At 39.3% G+C, this 19,392-nt stretch overlaps 1 protein-coding gene across 3 annotated transcripts in view; it reads left to right on the top strand.

Moving 5' to 3' along the window:
• RELN (reelin) overlaps positions 1 to 19,392 on the top strand; it is a 529,312-nt gene that overhangs the window by 471,314 nt on the left and 38,606 nt on the right. For all 3 annotated transcript variants that reach the window (XM_082399695.1, XM_082399693.1, XM_082399694.1), the window contains exons 46-48: positions 2,517 to 2,685; positions 17,794 to 17,934; positions 19,177 to 19,354. In XM_082399695.1, the coding sequence (XP_082255821.1) occupies positions 2,517 to 2,685; positions 17,794 to 17,934; positions 19,177 to 19,354 (488 nt within the window). The remainder of the gene's footprint in view (positions 1 to 2,516; positions 2,686 to 17,793; positions 17,935 to 19,176; positions 19,355 to 19,392) is intronic.

The raw sequence follows: 19,392 nt of genomic DNA on the forward strand, positions 1-19,392 counted from the left end.
GAGTGCTAATTTTGAAAATAGATAGGGACTTTAGGGTCCTAGACACCCACTCCCTCATTAGCATAGGAAGTCAGCTAGAGACCAGGGAGGTGAGTTATGACACGGTCAGCATGCAGCAGAACCAAGACTGAAACTCTGCCTTCATAAGCCCAGTCACATGTACTTTCTTCTGTAGGCTGGGTAAACCTCTTGAGAAAGATGAAACTGAATAAAAAATGAAAGAGGAAAGTGGCCAAGAAGAGTTGGCAGCAGATTAAGAAGGGCATTAAAAGGCAGGCACAGGAATTTGTGCTTGACAAGGTCATGAATAAGAGGGCACAAGTGCAGGGGAGTGGCATGGTGGGTTTTAGGGAGATCAGCCCAGGAGCCAATGAAGGTGGGTAGAGAAGAATCCCAACAAAAAAGTGTCAGTGTTTGAATCTGTAGGAAGTGATGAAAACCTGAATTACGTGGCATGAAGAGAAAGGGAATGGATAAAACTAGTATGAGACACTGCAAACCAAAAGGAAAGAAGCAGCAAACTTCAAAACCAGGTGAGATGTTGAACATAGAGGGTAAAGAAGAAAGGAGTAAAATTTCTAAAATAATTTCTAAATTTTGAGCCCAGAAAACTAGTGCAAAAACATTGTCACTGATAGCATTTGGTAGTTAAGAAGAGATGTTTATTTATGAGGGAAAATGATGAGTCTTTCTCTAGTGTGGTGAAAACAGTTTTAAGTGGTGGTATCCTTTAGTGCAGAGGGCTTGCAGTGTAGAAAGCAGGAACTTTGTCTATACTGTGCATCATGGTATGCCAGCATCCAGGACAATGCCAGGCTGAATAAACATTTGCTGAATGAATAAAATCAATTTTGAGACGTAAAATTGGGAGATTTGGGCACAGAGATAGCAGTTGAAGCCCAAGGAAGATAGGTGTAGAATAGAAGGCCAGAAATGGGGTCTGGAAAGATGCCCATAGCTGGGCTAGTTAGCACAGAAGTCAGAGGGAAATAAGACAGGAGATTCAGAATAATGTCCTCCAAAAGAAAGGAAAGTTTCAAGAACCAGGGAGTCATCAATAATGTCCAAGGCTGTAAGGAGGGCAAGAACAATGAAGACTGAGACAGGCCATTTTATTTAACTAGAAAAGGCCACCAGGAACCTTAGGCCACCAGGACCAGTGAGTGGTCCCACGCTGGCTGCATGAGAGAATCCCCTGGGGAACTTAAAAGCTCCCAACACCTTGGCCTGCCCCACGGGAGTGAAATCCCAATCTCTGCAGGTGGGGCTTTGGCATCAGTAGTTTCTAAAGGTACCCATGCGATTTCAGTGTGCAGCCAAGACTGAGAATCGTGGTCTTAGGCAGTTTCAGTAGGGAGGTATGGGCTGAAGTAGTTTATAAAGTCTTAAGAAGGGACCAGAGAGAGAAATATCAAACATAGCGTATAGGTTGAATGTTTTGGAAGAAGAGAAAGGAAAGAAAGGAATCTCTTCAGACCCACAGCCTGACTGCCTGCTTTGGCACGAACTGCATGGCCTTCAGCTCCCTCTTTAGGCTTCTCTGATTTCCCAGTATATTCCATAACACAGCAAAGCAGGATATATAAGCAAAAGAGATTTGTCAGTTTCTTAGGAGTTTCACCTATACCAGAGAAAGTTTGGCATAAGTTGGTCAGGATCCCTATAGAATGCTTAAATTTTGAGAAGGCTGCTCAATATTTTTAACTGTTTAAAAAGTAGTCATTATAACATATGGTTACTACATTTTATATTTGTATGTTAACCTTTAAATAGACAAAATATAGTTATTATAATACATAAATTATATCTAATTTATATAATGTATTTATATAATATATATCCTATAACTATTAGATTAAATAATAAATATATATAAATTATAACTATTATTATTATTGCTTTAACTGCATGTGAAGCAATAGATTTGTTAGAATTGTTCTGAAATTTTCACAGTATAAGAAGTGATTCAGGGCTTCCCTGGTGGCTCAGTGGTTGAGAATCTGCCTGCCAGTGCAGGGGACACGGGTTCGAGCCCTGGTCTGGGAAGATCCCACATGCCGCGGAGCAACTAGGCCCGTGAGCCACAACTACTGAGCCTGCGCGTTTGGAGCCTGTGCTCCCAACAAGAGAAGCCGCGATAGTGAGAGGCCCGCACACCGCAATGAAGAGTGACCCCCGCTTGCCGCAACTAGAGAAAGCCCTCGCACAGAAACGAAGACCCAACACAGCCAAAAATAAATAAATAAATTAATTAATTAAAAAAAAAAAAAAAAGAAGTGATTCAGGAAAAGTTACTTTTTCACTTGATCATATCCCCTTAACAGAAAAATTATTTTAATTTGGAAAGTTAAAAATAATCACTAGTAATATACAGAGGAAAAAATAAAACCAGGAAATACATTTGGGGAAAATCAAATGATATTTGATTGAAATTAAAACATATGAAAACATAAGTAATTATGGTTCCTGGATCTGCAGATATGTATTTCTAACCAGAATAATGCTTCCTGTTTCAGCTATTGAGTTGGAATACTCAGTAGACCTTGGATTGTCATGGCACCCATTGGTAAGGGACTGTCTGCCTACCAATGTTGAATGCAATCGCTATCACCTACAGCGGATCCTGGTGTCAGATACTTTCAACAAATGGACCAGAATTACTCTGCCTCTCCCACCTTACACCAGGTATGGATGTTTCTGCATGTAGTGAACCCGAATGTGATATAATTTGGCATGTCCAATTTCAGCACAGTAAGTTTAAATGAGTTACATGAGATTTTGTTACTTGTTGATGATATTGCCATGCATGAATTATTAAAGCGACCTTCATACATAAAAAAGAAACCAGTTTTTGTGGTGACATTGTTCTGTGTTTTCCCTAAATCCAAGCCTTTACTGACTTTTAACTCTAATATTTTTTTAAATGGCATATGAAAGGAAACAGTGGCCAGCTCAGTGAGCTTCTCCAACTTAAGTCACTATGCCAAGAACAAGTCTTAATGGATTTAAATGGAGTCTATTTTCTGTCAGTCAGACTACTGTAAATATAGCAGTGAGTGGTATCATATAAATGGATGTAGCACATAAATGTGTATTAAAATTACTGTCTGCTTTTGAAATTTTATTTTGAACAGTATCTTGAGAATTATCACCTGGAACGTTCTTTTATGTGAAAAACAATTGTAAATGCTCCTTCATTGTGTCTTTAAGAAATGACAGTGGCTTAATAAAACTGCCTGGTAGATGCTGGTAGAGAAGTTAAGTCTAAACTATCTGTGTATTTGCGCTCCTGCTTGAGTAAAGCAGAGAACTCACCTTGCCTAGTGGGATAGTGTTACATGCCTCTCTCTCTTTTCACCATCTGAGTAGAAAATGGTAATCAGTTGCTGCCGTTAAGAAAGAAGCAAAGCCAGCAATGCAGTCTGTGGAACAAGAGTTATAGTTTGGGCTCATTATTGTTCTCTCACCTCCCCACAAATGAAGAATGAATAAATCTTCCTAGCGAATGATCGTAAAATTCAGCCATTCATCTAGGGCTTAACTTTTCCTGGGATTATCATAAATGGGATGGGTTCAGTTACTAGCAGCCTAGGGCTCCTGTACAATTGCTGGCTCAGGGGTGCAAGACTATATTAACTGTCAGCAGAGTTGCCAAGTTTAAATGAGATACGTGAGATTTTGTTGCTCGTTAAAGGTATTGCCATGCATGAATTATTAAGGCCATCTTAATAAGTAAAATAGAAAAAAAAAACTCTATTAAGGTGGTAGTCTTTTAATTCATTATGAATTCTGTGAATTATTACCCAGCTACTTGGTAACATTTTGCAAACAAACGACATTCTAAGATATACTCCAGCTCGTCATTATGCCCTTGAGTCTTTTACTCAAGAAAAATAATTAATCCTCATCTTTTAATTTATCTTTTGTCTCTTTCACATACCCATAAAAATTTTGACCCTTTCAAATGATACTTGAAAAATCTGATGAGCTTGCATTTCATCTTGTAATCATATTGAAAATATGCAGCTTGTTTATTATATTACCCTCAAAGTTCATGTTGTACAGTGGTCTTAAAGGCAACACTGCTTTATAACAAGGCCCTTTGGGTAATTCAGAAAGAAACGAGCATGGCTGGAACCCAAGCCAGACCCCCTTCTAACTGTGCTTTGCCATATGCCAAAGATCATTAGAACAAGGTGCCAGACTCAGAGCACTTTGCCTCAAACTCAAGATAGCTAATCTATACTATATCTGCTCTTTCATCCAGTTGCTTTTTAAATGTGGTGCTTCCTTATTCTGAGTTGAACTTAGTGCCTCAACATCTGCGGAATACTGGGACCTCAGTGTTTATGTCATCTGCCAGGACAGAATTGAGGATTTTAGTTTGTAGTTCTTCACTATAAACAAACATGATGCTGACAACTTAAAGCCATGTGCTGAGTAGGAATTAAGAGTGACTGTGACAATGTGCCAATTGTAGTTTGTCCACTCACTTATCATGTGACCACAGAGCTAGGCTCCCAGTATTGTTGGCACAGTGGTGGTAACTGTCAACGAGGTTGGGTGTCCACAAATTGACATCAAACCGTTAACCAAACTGAAATGACTAGTAGTCATCAGTAGTGATTATTTATGCATTAAGCCATTCATTAAACAAGTATTTTTTAAGTATTTCATTACTACCTAGGTCTGTGTGAGAGGCTGAACTTAGCCCCACCTCAAGGAACTTTTAGTCTAGTGCGAGAAAGAGGTATTAACCAGAAATCACTAGTAATCAGAGAAGTAAATATGAAATTCAACTCTGATAAGTGATGGAGGATACTTGCATGGTGCTGAGAGATTATACATCATAGAGAGATTTGTCTTGGTCAAGAAGGTCAAGGAACACTGTCTTGAGAAAATAATTGTAGTGTGATGTGAAGGAAGGATACGAGTTGACTAGGAGAAGAGTAAGGGGAAGAGTGTTCCGGGTAAGGATAACACCCTATAGTAGGAGGAAGCAGGCATATTTGAGATGCTGATAGAATGGATCAGACACCAAGAGAGAAAGTGGAGTGAGCTGTAAGATGGTGTCAGACCATGGAGAGTCGGTCGTACTAAAGATTTAGGGGTTTGTTGGACTTCCCTAGTGGTGCAGTGGTTAAGAATCCACCTGCCAATGCAGGGGACATGGTTTCGAGCCCAGGAAGATCCCACATGCCATGGAGCAGCTAAGCCCATGCGCCACAACTACTGAGCCTGCGCTCTAGAGCCCGTGAGCCGCAAACAAAGGAAGCCCGCGCACCTAGAGCCCATGCTCCTCAACAAGAGAAGCCACCGCAATGAGAAGCCCGCGCACCACAACGAAGAGTAGATCCCGCTCGCCACAACTAGAGAGAAAGCCCGCGTGCAGCAATGAAGACCCAACACAGCCAAAAATCAATTAATTAAAAAAAATAGATTTAGGGGTTTGTTATATGGATGCTGGAAGCCTGCTAAAATGCTTGGGGTTGGGGATACATGATCAGATTTGATTCAGAAAAGCTTATTCTAACTGGAGAACAAATTGGGGAGGATAAGAGTAGATGTAAGGAGGCCCTTAAAGAGACAGTGATTGCTGGTAGCTTAGACTAAGATGTGGCAGACATGACGAGAAGTGAAGAAGTTCAAGAGAAATGGAGGCAGTAACATTGAGCTTAATGATGAAATGCATGTGAGACAGTGAAGGAAAGGGCAATGCTGAAGATGACTCCCTGGTCTCTGAGTTGCAAAACTGAACGGATGCTGGTGCTTTTCATCAGGAAAGCAACAGTGAGACTAAACACAAGATACGTCACACTGTGCTCCAGACATTGCTCTGTTGAAACCTAAATAAATTGGGGTAGATAGAATCATAGTCTCTAATCCTCCCCATATACACTGGTGAAGTTAGATCTTCGTGAAAGAAAGAAAGAAAAGAAAAAGACCAGAAAGCATTGCAGTTTAGTGGAGGGCTCCCACTTTTCAGCCCTGTGAGCTTCTAAGCAAGTAATTTCACGTCCCTAAGCTTCAGTTTCCTTATCTGAAAAATGAAGATTTTTTTACCTTATAAAAAGCTAATCAATGTGCCTGGAAGTGTTTGGGACATTGTAAACATTTACTGAAATGTAAGTCGTTTTTACTTTTATGAGTTAACTACATAATCACATTTGTTAACCATAGCTCAAGTGTATTACCAGACTTCAGTCAGACTAAGAAGTCGTCCTCAGTTAACGAGAGTGAGCCCATAGTAATGGTAGGACGCTATCTTAAGTTTCTGCCCTGGAGGAGGTTACAATCTGGTTATGGGAAAATAAACAACTTAAAAATAATACATGCTGAGTATAATTTAGAGCTTCACTGAGGAATGGGCTGGAAATGCTGTAGGTACTGAGATGGGAGACAGTGTTGAATGCCAGAGTTAGGGATCCGGGAAAAGATGGGCCCTGGCCTCAAAGGATGGCTAGGACTTAGGTGGGTAAGGAAAAGAACATCCTAAATTAGGGGAACAATGTGAACAGGGCATGTGAGCCTGGGAGAAGCACAGAGGTTGCTGATTAAAGAGGGAGCTCATATCTGGAAGTTATGGGAAGTTGTTTGTTAGCAGAGTTGGGGTAATTTATAGTAAGCATTGAAGCAAGGCAAAGGGGTTTAGACTTGTAGGGAAAATGAACTATGGTGAGTTTTGAGCTGAGACTATTCTTCCAAGAAAAAAAAATTGGAGAAAAGAGAGACTCAGGTAGGAGAAAGACAAAGGCATTGTGATAATGACTGTACATGGTAACAAGGGTCTGGGCTACAGCTAACATGAGGGGGATGAAGTAGATATTATAGGACATTTCAGGGAAAGAATTGATAAAACTCAGTCACTAACTTCTTCTCCCTTGCACACATCAAAAGATGACTTTAAAGTTTGAAGCCTGAGAAAGTGGTGAGAAGAAGAGAGGAGTGAGCTGAAGCTGATTCCAGGAGGGACAGTATGGCAGATTTAATCAAAAGATGCTGAATTAAATGTGATGGAAATATCCTTTTGACAGAGCTATGAAGACTGGAGCCCAGGGGAAGATAATAAACCTTGAAGGCATGAACATAGAGGTCGTAGGCAGTGCTGTAAAACTGCAGCAGCTCTCCAGAGGAGAGCATTTAAAAAGAAAGGATCCCTAAATTTAATAGCAGAATGAGTGGAAATAGCTATTAGAGGAACCAGGAGGATGCAGTCAAGGAGGTAGGAGAATCAGGATAACGTGGTATCCAAAAGCCAAGTGAAAATCGAATATCAAGCAGGGAGAGATCAAATCAGTGACAAATGCTACATAGAGTCAAGAAGAAGTAAGTTTCACCATAAATTTACTAGAGTTTTCAATAAGGAGATAGTCAATGACCTTCAAAAGAACAGTTTCAGTGACATACTGGAAATAAATACAGCTTGTCTGGTGCCAGAGCCCATGGGCTTAACCACTGTATTAGTACTACATCTTTATTGCTTGCCTAAGAGATATGGTCTGAGAAGAAATAGGAAAGGAGGATGCCAGGCGTTCTTGAGAAAGGCTGAAAAAAATAGGAAGATGCCAAAATCAATTTCATAGCCCCTACTCTGAATCTGCCTCCTTCTCCTCTTTACTAACCCCAGACCTAAAAATAAAAGGTGGCTCAAGTGACATCGTTCTTGAAATGTCACCTGAGAACCAGGGTGAGTCAATGGAAGGGCAGGTAACCCAAATCCACCAAGAAAGGTGGGGTGTGGGAGCTGCCACTGGAAGGCTCAGGTGTGACTTGGCTATTTAAAGTCACAGTTTGAAAATGATCCATTCTTTTCTACTGGCCCTAATGACCTGGCTGATACCACTGTCTTTAAAGATTAACTACTACACTTTGGAAGCCAGGTGGTTTTAACCACAGCACAGAAGCTATTCAATGTGTGCAGGAAGTTTAAAGGAATGGTGATAAGCTCAAGAAGGGGCAAAAAGATTGTGGAAGGACTGGAGTGATGGAATGGGGTTGGAGGAGTCTGTACCTTTTGGCAGTAAACAGATTTAGAGTAGGAGGATATTTTTCAATGATATTCCCAACTACTGTAACTGCAAAGAAAAGGTCTTATTCTAAGAAAACCAAATAACTAAACATAATATTTGTTGGGTTCATCATGGAGAAATAGTCAAGGGAATTACAAGTTCTTTTTTTTTTCGCCATTTATTTAATTAACAAAAGGAGAGAAAGAAAAACACATTCCAAAGTTAAAATGCTGATAAATGACAGAAAATTCACACTGAATCACCAGCTTCTATGTTGTATAATGTTGTCTTTTTCTTTTTAACATCTTTATTGGAGTATAATTGCTTTACAATGGTGTGTTAGTTTCTGCTGTATAACAAAGTGAATCAGCTATATGTATACATATATCTCCATATACCCTCCCTCTTGCGTCTCCCTCCCACCCTCCCTATCCCACCCCTCTAGGTGGTCACAAAGCACCGAGCTGATCTCCCTGTGCTATGTGGCTGCTTCCCACTAGCTACCTATTTTACATTTGGTAGTGTATATATGTCCATGCCACTCTCTCACTTTGTCCCAGCTTACCCTTCCCCCTCCCTGTGTCCTCAAGTCCATTCTCCACATCTGCGTCTTTATTCCTGTCCTGCCCCTAGGTTCGTCAGAACCATTTTTTTTTTTTATTCCATACATATGTGTTAGCATACGGTATTTGTTTTCCTCTTTCTGACTTACTTCACTCTGTATGACAGACTCTAGGTCCATCCACCTCACTACAAATAACTCAATTTCGTTTCTTTTTATGGATAATATTCCATTGTATATATGTGCCACATCTTCTTTATCCATTCATCTGTCGATGGACACTTAGATTGCTGCCATGTCCCGGCTATTGTAAATAGAGCTGCAATGAACATTGTGGTACATGTCTCTTTTTGAATTATGGTCTTCTCAGGGTATATGCCCAGTAGTGGGATTGCTGGGTCATATGGTAGTTCTATTTTTAATTTTTTAAGGAACTTCCATACTGTTCTCCATAGTGGCTGTATCAATTTACATTCCCACCAACAGTGCAAGAGGGTTCCCTTTTCTCCACACCCTCTCCAGCATTTATTGTTTGTAGATTTTTTTGGTGATGGCCATTTTGACTGGTGTGAGGTGATACCTCACTGTAGTTTTGATTTGCATTTCTCTAATGATTAGTGATGTTGAGCATCCTTTAATGTGTTTGTTGGCAATCTGTATATCTTCTTTGGAGAAATGTCTATTTAGGTCTTCTGCCCATTTTTGGATTGGGTTACTTGTTTTTTTGATATTGAGCTGCATGAGCTGCTTGTATATTTTGGAGATTAATCCTTTGTCAGTTGCTTCATTTGCAAATATTCTCTCCCATTCTGAAGGTTGTCTTTTCATCTTGTTTATGGTTTCCTTTACTGTGCAAAAGCTTTTAAGTTTCATTAGGTCCCATTAATTTATTTTTGTCTGTATTTCCATTTCTCAAGGAGGTGGGTCAAAAAGAATCTTGCTGTGATTTATGTCATAGAGTGTTCTGCCTATGTTTTCCTCTAAGAGTTTTATCGTGTCTGGCCTTACATTTAGGTCTTTAATCCATTTTGAGTTTATTTTTGTGTATGGTGTTAGGGAGTGTTCTAATTTCATTCTTTTACATGTAGCTGTCCAGTTTTCCCAGCACCACTTATTGAAGAGGCTGTCTTTTCTCCATTGTATATTCTTGCCTTCTTTATCAAAAATAAGGTGACCATATGTGCGTGGGTTTATCTCTGGGCTTTTTATCCTGTTTTTGTTTCTGTTTTATCCTATATTTCTGTTTTTGTGCCAGTACCATACTGTCTTGATTACTGTAGCTTTGTAGTATAGTCTGAACTCAGCCTGATTCCTCCAGCTCCACTTTTCTTTCTCAAGATCACTTTGGCTATTTGGGGTCTTTTGTGTTTCCATACAAATTGTGAAATTTTTTTGTTCTAGTTCTGTGAAAAATGCCATTGCTGTTTGATAGGGATTGCATTGAATCTGTAGATTGTTTTGGGTACTATACTCATTTTCACAATGTTGATTCTTCCCATCCAAGAACATGGTATATCTCTCCATCTGTTTGTATCGTCTTTAATTTCTTTCATCACTGTCTTACAGTTTTCTACATACAGGTCTTTTGTCTCCTTTGGTAGGTTTATTCCTAGGTATTTTATTCTGTTTGTTGCAATGGTAAATGGGAGTGTTTCCTTCATTTCTCTTTCAGATTTTTCATCATTAGTGTATAGGAATGCAAGAGATTTCTGTGCATTAATTTTGTATCCTGCTACTTTACCTAATTCATTGATTAGCTCTAGTAGTTTTCTGGTAGCATCTTTAGGATTCTCTATGTATAGTATCATGTCATCTGCAAACAGTGACAGTTTTACTTCTTCTTTTCTGATTTGTATTCCTTTTTTTTTTTTGGGTATGGACCATGTTTTTTTGCTTGTTTGTTTTTAAACTTTGGGTTTATTTACTTATTTATTTATTTATTTATTTATGGCTGTGTTGGGTCTTTGTTTCTGTGCGAGGGCTTTCTCTAGTTGCAGCAAGTGGGGGCCACTCTTCATCGCAGTGCGCGGGCCTCTCATTATCGCGGCCTCTCTTGTTGCGGAACACAGGCTCCAGACGTGCAGGCTCAGTAATTGTGGCTCACGGGCCTAGTTGCTCTGCGGCATGTGGGATCTTACCAGACCAGGGCTCGAACCCATGTCCCCTGCATTGGCAGGCAGATTCTCAACCACTGCCCCACCAGGGAAGCCCTGTTTGTTTTTTTATTTTATTTTTTTAACATCTTTATTGAAGTATAATTGCTTTACAATGGTGTATTCCTTTTATTTCTTTTTCTTCTCTGATTGCTGTGACTAAAACTTCCCAAACTATGTTGAATAATAGCGGTGAGAGTGGGCAGCCTTGTCTTGTTCCTGATCTTAGTGGAAATGGTTTCAGTTTTTCACCATTGAGAATGATGTTGGCTGTGGGTTTGTCATATATGGCCTGTATTGTGTTGAGGTAGGTTCCCTCTATGCCTACATTCTGGAAAGTTTTTATCATAAATGGGTGTTGAATTTTGTTGAAAGCTTTTTCTGCATCTATTGAGATGATCATATGGTTTTTATCCTTCAGTTTGTTTATATGGTTTATCACACTGATTGATTTGTATATTGAAGAATCCTTGCATTCCTGGGATAAACCCCACTTGTCATGGTGTATGATCCTTTTAATGTGCTGCTGGATTCTGTTTGCTAGTATTTTGTTGAGGATTTTTGCATCTATGTTCATCAGTGATATTGGCCTGTAGTTTTCTTTTTTTGTGACATCTTTGTCTGGTGTTGGTATCAGGGTGATGGTGGCCTTGTAGAATGAGTTTGGGAGTGTTCCTCCCTCTGCTATATTTTGGAAGAGTTTGAGAAGGATAGGTGTTAGCTCTTCTCTAAATATTTGATCACATTCACCTGTAGAGCCATCTGGTCCTGGGCTTTTGTTTGTTGGAAGATTTTTAATCACAGTTTCAATTTCATTACGTGTGATTGGTCTGTTCATATTTTCTATTTGTTCCTGGTTCAGTCTTGGAAGATTGTGCTTTTCTAAGAATTTGTCCGTTTCTTCCAGGTTGTCCATTTTATTGGCATATAGTTGCTTGTAGTAATCTCTCATGATCCTTTGTATTTCTGCAGTATCAGTTGTTACTTCTCCTTTTTCATTTCTATTTCTGTTGATTTGAGTCTTCTCCCTTATTTCCTTGATGAGTCTGGCTTATAGTTTTATCAATTTTGTTTATCTTCTCAAAGAACCAGCTTTTAGTTTTATTGACCTTTGCTATTGTTTCCTTCATTTCTTTTTCATTTATTTCTGATCTGATCCTTATGCTTTCTTTCCTTCTGCTGACTTTGGGTTTTTTGTTTGTTTCTCTAATTGCTGTAGGTGTAAGGTTAGGTTGTTTATTTGAGATTTTTCTTGTTTCTTGAGGTAGGATTGTATTGCTATAAACTTCCCTCTTAGAACTGCTTTTGCTGCATCCCATAGGTTTTGGGCCATCGTGTTTTCATTGTCATTTGTTTCTAGGTATTTTTTGATTTCCTCTTTGATTTCTTCAGTGATCTCTTGGTTATTTAGTAGCGTATTGTTTACCTCCATGTGTTTGTATTTTTTACTTTTTTTCCTGTAATTGATATCTACTCTCATAGTGTTGTGGTTGGAAAAGATACTTGGTATGATTTCAATTTTCTTAAATTTACTAAGGCTTGATTTGTGACCCAAGATATGATCTATCCTGGAGAATGATCCATGAGCACTTAAGAAGAAAGTGTATTCTGTTGTTTTGGGATGGAATGCCCTATAAATATCAATTAAGTCCATCTTGTTTAATGTGTCATTTAAAGCTTGTGTTTCCTTATTTATTTTCATTTTGGATGATCTGTCCATTGGTGAAAGTAGGGTGTTGAAGTCCCCTAATATGATTATGTTACTGTCGATTTCCCCTTTTATGGCTGTTAGCATTTGCCTTATGTATTGAAGTGCTCCTATGTTGGGTGCATAAATACTTAAAATTTTATATCTTCTTCTTGGATTGATCCCTTGATCATTATGTAGTGTCCTTCTTTGTCTCTTGTAATACTCTTTATTTTAAAGTCTATTTTGTCTGATATGAGAATTGCTACTCCAGATTTCTTTTGATTTCCATTTGCATGGAATATCTTTTTCCATCCCCTCACTTTCAGTCTGTATGTGTCCCTAGGTCTTAAGTGAATCTCTTGTAGACAGCATATATACAGGTCTTGTTTTTGTATCCATTCAGCCAGTCTGTGTCTTTTGGTGGGAGCATTTAATCCATTTGCATTTAAGGTAATTATTGACATGTATGTTCCTGTTACCATTTTCTGAATTGTTTTGGGTTTGTTTTTGTAGGTCTTTTCCTTCTCTTGTGTTTCCCACTTAGAGAAGTTCCTTTAGCATTTGTTGTAAAGCTGGTTTGGTGGTGCTGAAGTCTCTTAACTTTTGCTTGTCTGTAAAGGTTTTAATTTCTCCATCAAATCTGAATGAGAGCCTGGCTGGGTAGGGTAATCTTAGTTGTAGGTTTTTCCCTTTCATCACTTTAAATATGTCATGCCACTCCTTTCTGGCTTGCAGAGTTTCTGCTGAAAGACCAGCTGTTAACCTTATGGGGATTCCTGTATATGTTATTTGTTGCTTTTCCCTTGCTGCTTTTAATATTTTTTGTTTGTATTTAATTTTTGATAGTTTGATTAATATGTGTCTTGGCATGTTTCTCCTTGGGTTTGCCTGTATGGGACTCTCTACACTTCCTGGACTTGCTTGACTATTTCCATTCCCATATTACAGAAGTTTTCAACTATAATCTCTTCAAATATTTTCTCAGACCCTTTCTTTTTCTCTTCTTCTTCTGGGACCCCTATAATTTGAATATGTTGGTGCATTTAGTGTTGTCCCAGAGGTCTCTGAGACTGTCCTCAATTCTTTTCATTCTTTTTTCTTTATTCTGCTCTGCAGTAGTTATTTCCACTATTTTATCTTCCAGGTCACTTATCCATTCTTCTGCCTCAGTTATTCTGCTACTGATTTCATTTTTAATTTCATTTATTGTGTTGTTCATCATTGTTTGTTTGCTCTTTAGTTCTTCTAGGTCCTTGTTAAATGTTTCTTGTATTTTCTCCATTCTGTTTCCAAGATTTTGCATCATCTTTACTATCATTACTCTGAATTCTTTTTCCGGTAGACTGCCTATTTCCTCTTCATTTATTTGGTCTGGTGGGTTTTTACCTTGCTCCTTCATCTGCTGCACATTTCGCTGTCTTCTTATTTTGTTTAACTTACTGTGTTTGGGGTCTCATTTTCACAGGCTGCAGTTTCGTAGTTCCTGTTGTTTTTGGTGTCTGCCCCGAGTGGGTGAGGCTGGTTCAGTGGCTTGTGTAGGCTTCCTGGTGGAAGGGACTGGTGTCTGTGTTCTGGTGGATGAGGCTGGATCTTGTCTTTCTGGTGGGCAGGGCCACCACATGCTAGGCAGCTCTGCCATCTCCCAACTGCTGGGAAGATCTCCCCCGCCTTTAACAGTCATCAAATCACTGCCCCCTCCACCACTGACCCCCAGCCCCTGCCTGACCACTCTCAAGATGTCTCCTATTTGATTCTTTCTGGCCACCTTTATTGCTGCCAATTAAACATTCTTTCAGTAAAGGTTTATGAAGTCTCATCTATAGGAGTCACCAACAGTAAAATGGTAAGTAAGGAGAATAATCCAACAGCAGAAACTATGCATAAATAGGCACTTTTATTAAAAGGTGATAAGAGCATTAATAAAAGGTGATGGATTTGTCAGAATGGCCATCATCAAAAAGTCTACAAATAATAAATGCTGGAGAGGATGTGGAGAAAAGGGAACCCTCCTACACTGTCGGTGGGAATATAAATTGGTGCAGCCACTATGGAGAACAGTATGGAGTTTCCTTAAAAAACTAAAAACAGAGCTACCATGTGATCCAGCAATCCCATTCCTGGGCCTATATCTGGAAAAGACTAAAACTCTAATTCAAAAAGATACGTGCACCCTAATGTTCATAGCAGCACTATTAAAATAGCCAAGGCATGGAAGCAACCTAAATGCTCATCGACAGATGAATAGATGAAGAAGATGTGCGATATATATATATACAATGGAATATTACTCAGCCATAAAGAAGAATGAAATAATGCCATTTGCAGCAACATGGATGGACCAGAAGATTATCATACTAAGTGAAATATGTCAGAAAGGGAAAGACAAATATCATATGGTATCACTTATATGTGGAATCTTAAAAAATGATATAAATGAACTTATTTACAAAACAGAAATAAACTCACAGATATAGAAAACAAATTTATGGTTATCAAAGGGAAAGGGATGGGGGAGAGATAAATTAGGAATTTGGGAGTAACAGATACACACTACTATATATAAAATAGATTTTAGGGCTTCCCTGGTGGCGCAGTGGTTGAGAATCTGCCTGCTAATGCGGGGGACGCGGGTTCGAGCCCTGGTCTGGGAGGATCCCACATGCCGCGGAGCAACTAGGCCCGTGAGCCACAACTACTGAGCCTGCGCATCTGGAGCCTGTGCTCCGCAACAAGAGAGGCCGCGATAGTGAGAGGCCCGCGCACCGCGATGAAGAGTGGCCCCCGCTTGCCACAACTAGAGAAAGCCCTAGCACAGAAACGAAGACCCAACATAGCAATCAATCAATCAATAAATCTTTAAAAAAAAAAAAAAATAGATTTTAAAAAGTACCTACTGTATAGCACAGGAAACTATAGTCAATATCTTATAATAAACTATAATGGAAAAGAATATGAAAAAGAACATATATTGGGTTGGCCAAAAAGTTCGTTTGGGTTTTTCTGTAAGATGTTACAGAAAAGCCCAAACGAATTTTTTGGCCAACCCAATATATATATATAAAACTGAATATATGTATATAAACTGAATCACTTTGCTGTACACGTGAAACATTGTATATCAACTATACTTCAATTTTAAAAAATTTTAAAGGTAATGGAGCATATATAAAATATTAGAGGAACAAGGAAATCTTATTACTTGCCCACTATCTATGCACACTGAAGATATAAAACAATATTCCTTGAAGGAATACAGAGATATTTCCTGCCCTTCAGAAACATATAGTCTAAAATACAGAATAAATATGTAAGTGTTGACTTGTTATTAAAATCCAAGTAATGATGTGCTATGGAAAATATGATATTCCACTATGTTATTTATGAGATGTTGCTGCATGTAACAGGCATAGCTGTTAATAAACTTAGTCATTAAAAATTAACTGGTGAGCAGAGCACTGAGTTACACAACCACAGCGGGGGCATCTTCATATTACTTACTCTGAGAATACCAGCTCCCTGCACCTTAGAGCACCTACTAAGGGCTAGGTGCTGTACACTGAGTGTATAATATTAAACAGAAAGAGATTAACCCTGCTCCCTTACAACTTTTCTGAGGAAGAGACAGACATTTAAGAAATACATATGCCAATAAATATATGACTACAGATGTGATAAATACTATGAAAGGAAAAGAACCATTTGCTATGGAAGAAATGTAGTTTTTAAAGGGATCTGAAAGAATATTTCTCTATGAGGACCTCACATTTCCTCTGAGACCTGAAGGACACACAGAGGTTAACCAGGCAGAAAGGAAAAACATGCCAGCAGAAGGCAGGAAAGAGTTTGAGGAGCTTCAGGAGCTGAGAGGAGGAGCAGGGCTCCAGAAGTGAGGCTGAGGGACTAGAGGAGAGGGCTCAGCTCTGGCAGAGCCTTGTGGGCCAAGGAGGAGCTTGGGATTGAAGTTAAATGCAATAGGAAGTGACAGGAGGGTATTAGGTAGACGTTTCTCTGCTGAGACGAACAGATGGGAGCTGGCGAGCAAGACAGGTTATGGAGAGATGAGTGCATAGATGCTCAGTAAACAAATATCAAACTGAATGATTTATTTTCAGAGTGAAGATTTGAGTTCTGTTGTTTCTTTTCTATTTTCTAAACTTAATATAAATGTGTTCAATTGGAAAATTTTAAATCCTTGCTGGTATTTGGTCTTTGGTCCTGCCTAAAACAGGTATCTTTCAGTCAAGTGGTTAGCATATCTCTTAATGAGAAAAGTATATAAATCCATAAAACAAGAGTTGCTTTGGCTAATTATTTCCTCCAAGGTCTTTGAATGTTCAAGCTCACTTGAGCCTCAGGCATTGTTTGGATTTTACTGCCATCTAGCGTCCCTAAGCACATAAGTTTATTGGTCCTTATGAACAAGACTCTCCCCCAAGCTGTGCAAATGAGCAAATATATATTCTCCAGAATGGGAGAAGCTCTGTTTGGGTTTTATTTACATTGCATTTAAATCAATATAAAATAAGTCTGGTCTTACTATCCTCTCTCTTCTCTGTCCAATTATCTTATCTAGGGTTTCACTGATCCTTCTGATACACACCCCCAGTCTTCCTAAGGCTCTCATTGTGAGAAGTCCTCGTAAATGCTGACCAGTGTGCCTCCTGCACAAAAGGGTCTGGCCTTAGGGAGCACGTAGGAGTTGAAATCCTCTCCCCGACTCAAATGCAGAGGGGTTATGGCTGCTCAAGGACAAACATCTTTTCCTAAAATGCAAATACAACTTGGCAGCGGCCCTGTTGTCCCTCCACAATGATCTCCACACAAAATTCAGGGCTCACTGGTCCCATGAGGCTACTGATTTTAGCATTAGTTTTAGTATCTGTTTTAGTCTGTTTTTACAAGGCTCAGAAAGCTCATTGGCCTAAAATATTGGGTTGGCCAAAAATTCCCTTCAGCTTTTAAGTAAAAATAAAAGACACATTTTTTTTATTTTCACCAAGAACTTTACTGAGCAACGTATTCACCGTTTTGTTCCACTACCTTCTGCCATGCTGATACGACAGCTGTCACAGTACAATCTAACAAAATTGTTTCAAATGAAGTTAAAGACAACTAAGCGGTACTAGAGCCATCTTACGGAAAAAAAACGAATGAACTTTTTGGCCAACCCAGTTGTTCTCAAGCTATTGCAGTTCAGTTTGGTTTGGTTTTCTTAATCAAAGTTTGGCAAAGAATTGGCCATAATGAATACATTTTTTGGAACACAAGTGAGGATGTACGTGCATTTGTGTAACACTCCTCCATGTGCTTGTTCTAGCATACCAGAACACGTTCTCTTGTCCACCACATCCTTCATTGTAATTCTCTTTTTCTTCAAAGGTCCCAAGCCACTCGTTTCCGATGGCATCAACCAGCTCCTTTTGACAAGCAGCAGACGTGGGCAATAGATAATGTCTATATTGGGGATGGCTGCACAGATATGTGCAGTGGCCATGGAAGGTGCATCCAAGGAAACTGTGTGTAAGTAGGTTTTTTTCTTCCTTTTACAGAAAGTTCCTGACTCACATTCCGGCCAGGAGATTTTTCTGAAACTGGTTTTTTAATCACTTCCAAGCTGCCTTAGCTTATATGGATACATTTTTCCTGAAATCTGACCTTGAGCTAACTATGGAGTTTATGGCTATCTTTGTTCTTGCTTAGAGATTAGGAACTGAACAATAGCTATCTTGTAGGGAGAAGGCTGAGTTATAATTGACTTGTTTTATTTTCTTCTATGTTTCTGTGGTACACCTGAGCCTTGAAAAAGACATTAGAAGAATTTCAGGAATTCAATATGTTCTGACTGAAAATAATACATCATAAGTATTTTTCTCACTTAGGTCTGAATGTATGTAGTGATATGCCTTATGTGGTTTGAATGGTATTCCTGTGGTATTAGCATAAGGAAGTATATAAATGCCTGATCAATTTGCCAGGTGTATTTGATGGAGAGACGTACAATTTTACTCAGAGAGCCTTAGTATCTTTGCAAGGATCTAAATAAAGAGAGAGAGAGAGTGTGTGTGTGTGTGTGTGTTGTGTACTACGGGGCTCTGTGCTTTATTTTCAAAGACTCTGCTGTTCGATGGGGTACTATGAATGAAAATGCTGATAGAGAATTCAGTTCCTTCTCCACTAATCCCTGTACACCTGGAGAGTCTTTCCTTTGATTAATGATTCTAGCCCATATCCAGCATGACCTCTGAGATCCCGGAGCCTCCCAGTCCTATATTCATATTTCCTCCAACATTGAACAGGGAATTCACTTCTGTGGTCAAAGATGGCAGATGCTATCCAAAGTACCCTCTGCTGTTTGGAACATGGCCTCTTGGATTCCTGATTGGCTCAAAGCCTCTATTAAAAAGACCAGTTTCATAAATTGTTAGGACCAACCAGTTTACTTTGGTAGCTGCAATTACTTATCAGCCATCCAGAGCTGTGTCATGCAGGGACAGGGCTTTAGTAAATTCTTTCAAATTGCTTCTCTCTCCACCTGTAAGCCCAAGTCACTACTTTAGGAAAGCCTAGAGGCAGTTAATTCACAGCTTATTTCTAACCTAAAGCACTGTTAAGGGGAGCAGGTGAATTCCAGCAAGCTCTGTGAAGATAACTAACCTTTCATCATCTTGGACTAGGAAAAGGAGTTGGCTTTGCTAATTTAAGAGAACACTTGCAGGGGCTTTGTTTGATGTTGACTTTTCTTTTCTCTTTCTCCACTCCCAGCTGTGACGAGCAGTGGGGTGGCCTGTACTGTGATGAGCCCCAGACCTCCCTTCCAACCCAACTCAAAGACAACTTCAATCGGGCCCCATCCAACCAGAACTGGCTGACTGTGAATGGAGGGAAATTAAGTACTGTGTGTGGAGCTGTGGCTTCGGGAATGGCTCTCCATTTCAGTGGGGTTAGTGTTTGGCTGCTGTTTATTCATTTCTGCATCCT

The sequence above is a fragment of the Balaenoptera borealis genome, assembly GCF_965194805.1.
Source record: "Balaenoptera borealis genome assembly, chromosome: 7".
NCBI classification, from domain to species: domain Eukaryota; kingdom Metazoa; phylum Chordata; class Mammalia; order Artiodactyla; family Balaenopteridae; genus Balaenoptera; species Balaenoptera borealis.